The sequence below is a fragment of the Magnolia sinica genome, chromosome 16, assembly GCF_029962835.1.
Source record: "Magnolia sinica isolate HGM2019 chromosome 16, MsV1, whole genome shotgun sequence".
Lineage (NCBI taxonomy): Eukaryota > Viridiplantae > Streptophyta > Magnoliopsida > Magnoliales > Magnoliaceae > Magnolia > Magnolia sinica.
In genome coordinates, this window is record NC_080588.1 from 58,800,829 (window position 1) to 58,804,124 (window position 3,296).

A 3,296-nucleotide genomic window follows, 5' to 3' on the forward strand; every position below is an offset into this window, starting at 1 on the left:
ATTTTCCATTCGTCCATATTTATATCATTTAAAGGTGGGATGGAATGGAAAATAAACGTCTCTGAGTCCTTAGGAAGGTTTCAACGGTTGGTGTCATTATCCCCACCGCTTCCAGTGGTGTAGTCCACTTGAACTTTGAATCTGCCTTATTTTTAGATCATGTCCTGAAATGAGATGAAAAAATGGGACAACAAAATCAATGGTCGGGATCCGCAATATCGAACCACGGAATCACGGCCCTGAAAAAAAAAGAAAGCAAATAACAGCCCACGTGTCAGAGCCGACCTAGTAGTCCACGCGTCAGGAGCCCATAGCCAAGAAAACAGGAACCTCAATCTCGCGAAACGGACGGCGATCGTCTCGCCACGTCGTCCTCTTCCCTCAACGGTTAATCCCGATAAAAAATACGGCATCCATGATACATACACATGCATAAATCCCATTTCCTTCCCACATACATACCATGACAATAAGTCCAAAACCACCGTAACATGTATGTATGCATGTATGCATACATTACATGCATGAAATGCAATGATTACAGAGGTGGGGCGCAGCGATGATGGGAAGGCCTCGCTCCTTCCGTAGATAGAGAATGATTAAAATCAGCGGAAGTCTGCGCAGCCATCGCCGCCAAATCTCCACCGTCGATTCTCCTAGTAGTGATAATATCATTTATTTCCTAGAGAGAGAAACTCAACCTCTCTCGATTCTAGAGAGAGAAACTCTCTCTATTTATATCCCTTTCAACCCTCCCCCAATGATAAACTACTCACTACGACAGAGAAGGAAAAAGATAGAAAAAAAAAAAAAAAGTTACTACAACGAAAGAAAGGTGTTGAGATTTTCAGTATGCAAAACAGCCGTAACGAAAGCTTGTTGGGTATTTATCCCATTAAAGTAGATTAGATTTTCTGGGTTCTTTCTATCTCGTTCTCGCTGTTGTAGCTTGCTATACACGTGATTCAGGAGAGGAGGAAAAGGCTGCAATTGAAGGGCTGATGATCGTTTGCTCTCTTCCATAAAATCGCTGTATTCGCGGTTGCTTTTTTTTTTTTTCCTTTATCTTCTCTGTTCAGCCACAGCAGCTGTAACAGCAGGAGCAGCAACAGCAGCTGTTTCTTTTTTCTGTATTCTTCTGATTTGGGTTTTCTGGGGTTGGAGAGATGAGTGAGAAAGATGTGGGTGGTGTTGTGGTAAGGGAGTTTGATGCGGAGAGAGATTGCTATGGTGTTGAAATGGTGGAAAGAAGGTGTGAGGTGGGCCCCAGTGGAAAGATGTCCCTCTTCACCGATTTGATGGGCGATCCTGTTTGCCGTGTCCGCCATTCTCCTGCTTTTCTCATGCTGGTTCTACTCTCTCTCTCTCTCTCTCTCTCTCTCTCTCTCTCCCCGTCTCTGCTGTGGTTGTTTTTGACGTGGGTTTTTTTTTTCTTGTTATTTTTATATAATATCAGGTAGCTGAGATGGGTGAAGAAAAGGAGATCGTTGGATTAATCCGAGGATGCATCAAGACCGTCACTTGTGGCGAAAAGCTCTCTAGAAATGGAAAGAACGCTGCCGAAAACAACGTACCTCTCCCGATTTACACCAAACTAGCCTATATACTCGGCCTTCGCGTTTCTCCTTCTCACCGGTACCAAACACCATTTCCAGAAATAAAAGACACCCATTTCAGCTTTTGGAAATCCAAGCAAAACCCATATCTCATTTCTCAAATCTCTCTCGTTTCTGCCATTTTTTGCAGGAGAATGGGTATTGGACTGAAGCTCGTTTCTCGCATGGAAGACTGGTTCCGAGACAAAGGAGCCGAGTATTCATACATGGCGACCGACAAGGACAACGAAGCCTCAGTGAACCTGTTCACCGACCGTTGCGGATACGCCAAGTTCCGTACTCCCTCCATCCTCGTGCAGCCTGTATTCGCCCACCGAGTCAGGATACCGAGCCGAGTCAACATCTTCCGACTCTCCCCCAGCGAAGCAGAAAACCTCTACCGACGCCGCTTCTCCACCACAGAGTTCTTCCCTCGCGACATCGACTCAGTCCTCAACAACAACCTCAGCCTCGGCACTTTCCTCGCCGTATCATCCTCCCAATCGTTTCCGGGTCTAGACCAGTTCCTCGCCAACCCGCCAGAGTCGTGGGCGGTTCTCAGCATCTGGAACAGCAAGGAAGTCTTCCGGCTCGAGGTCCGTGGCGCGTCCCGGTTCAAGAAGGGGTTGGCGAAGACGAGCCGGTTCGTGGACCGGGTTTTCCAGTGTCTGAGAATACCATCCGTTCCTGAGCTGTTTCGGCCATTCGGGTTGCATTTCCTCTACGGGTTAGGTGGTGAAGGACCCGACTCAGTGAGTCTGACTCGGGCGCTGTGTGGGTTCGCTCACAACATGGCGAAGGAGAGTGGGTGTGGTGTGGTGGCGACGGAGGTGGCGTGTTGCGAGCCGCTTAGGTTAGGTATTCCACACTGGAAGAGGCTATCATGCGCAGAGGATCTTTGGTGTATGAAGCGGCTCGGGGAAGATTATAGTGATGGGGCCCTCGGTGATTGGACTAAGTCACTACCTGGGCCGTCCATTTTTGTTGACCCTAGAGAGTTCTGAAAAGAATGGCTGAGAAAAAAATAGATTTTTCTTTGTTTTTTTTTTTTTTTTTCTTTAAATCGTTTAAGGGTATTTTGGTAATCTTTTTAAAGCTCTTGTAACGGTTTTTTTGAGAGAAAAAACACGAGATGGAATGTCACATGTAAAATGGGTGTACTTTTTTTTTTTTATAGGCATTTTGAGGAATGTTATTTTTTCACGTTAAAATGACATTTTTGCCCTTTTCTTGTTTTTGAGATCGGTTGCCCTGGTGAGAGTCGAGATATCTTCTTTCATGCAAGGGTTGTGGGCCCATACTGATGAATGTCTTATATCCACTCCATCCATCTGTTTTTCCAGATCATTTTAGGACAACAGTGAAAAAATGCAGTCGATCCAAATCTCAGGTGTACCACACCATAGATTGGAATATATCCTTTTCATCCATAGATTGGGATGCCGTCGATGGATCCCTTATTGTGTGGCCATCTTGATGAATATCTTATATCCACTCCATCCATCTGTTTTGCCAGCTCATTTTAGGGCAAGAGTCCAAAAACGCAGTGGATCCAAATCTCCTGCCGAACACACCACAGGAAACCGTGGTGATTGGCCATTAAAAACTTCCTGGGGCCACGAAAGGTTTAGATCATCCTGATATTTTTGTGGTCTCTTCATCCAGGTCTGTGTGACCTTATCAACAGGTTCGATGGCAAAT

At 45.8% G+C, this 3,296-nt stretch overlaps 1 protein-coding gene across 1 annotated transcript; it reads left to right on the forward strand.

The window, feature by feature from the left end:
- The first annotated feature begins 582 nt into the window (after positions 1-582).
- Positions 583-2,832, forward strand: LOC131229525 (probable N-acetyltransferase HLS1). The gene is made up of 3 exons (XM_058225512.1): positions 583-1,349; positions 1,457-1,635; positions 1,747-2,832. Exons 1-3 carry the CDS (start codon positions 1,167-1,169, stop codon positions 2,597-2,599), a joined length of 1,215 nt encoding a protein of 404 aa, XP_058081495.1. The 5' UTR covers positions 583-1,166; the 3' UTR covers positions 2,600-2,832.
- Positions 2,833-3,296: the final 464 nt, after the last annotated feature.

Excerpts from the sequence above, each read along its gene's own strand:
- LOC131229525 (XM_058225512.1), top strand. The coding sequence starts at position 1,167 with ATGAGTGAGAAAGATGTGGGTGGTGTTGTGGTAAGGGAGTTTGATGCG. Across the intron at positions 1,350-1,456 it reads CTCCTGCTTTTCTCATGCTG|GTAGCTGAGATGGGTGAAGA; the intron begins GTTCTACTCTCT and ends ATATAATATCAG. Across the intron at positions 1,636-1,746 it reads CGCGTTTCTCCTTCTCACCG|GAGAATGGGTATTGGACTGA; the intron begins GTACCAAACACC and ends CATTTTTTGCAG.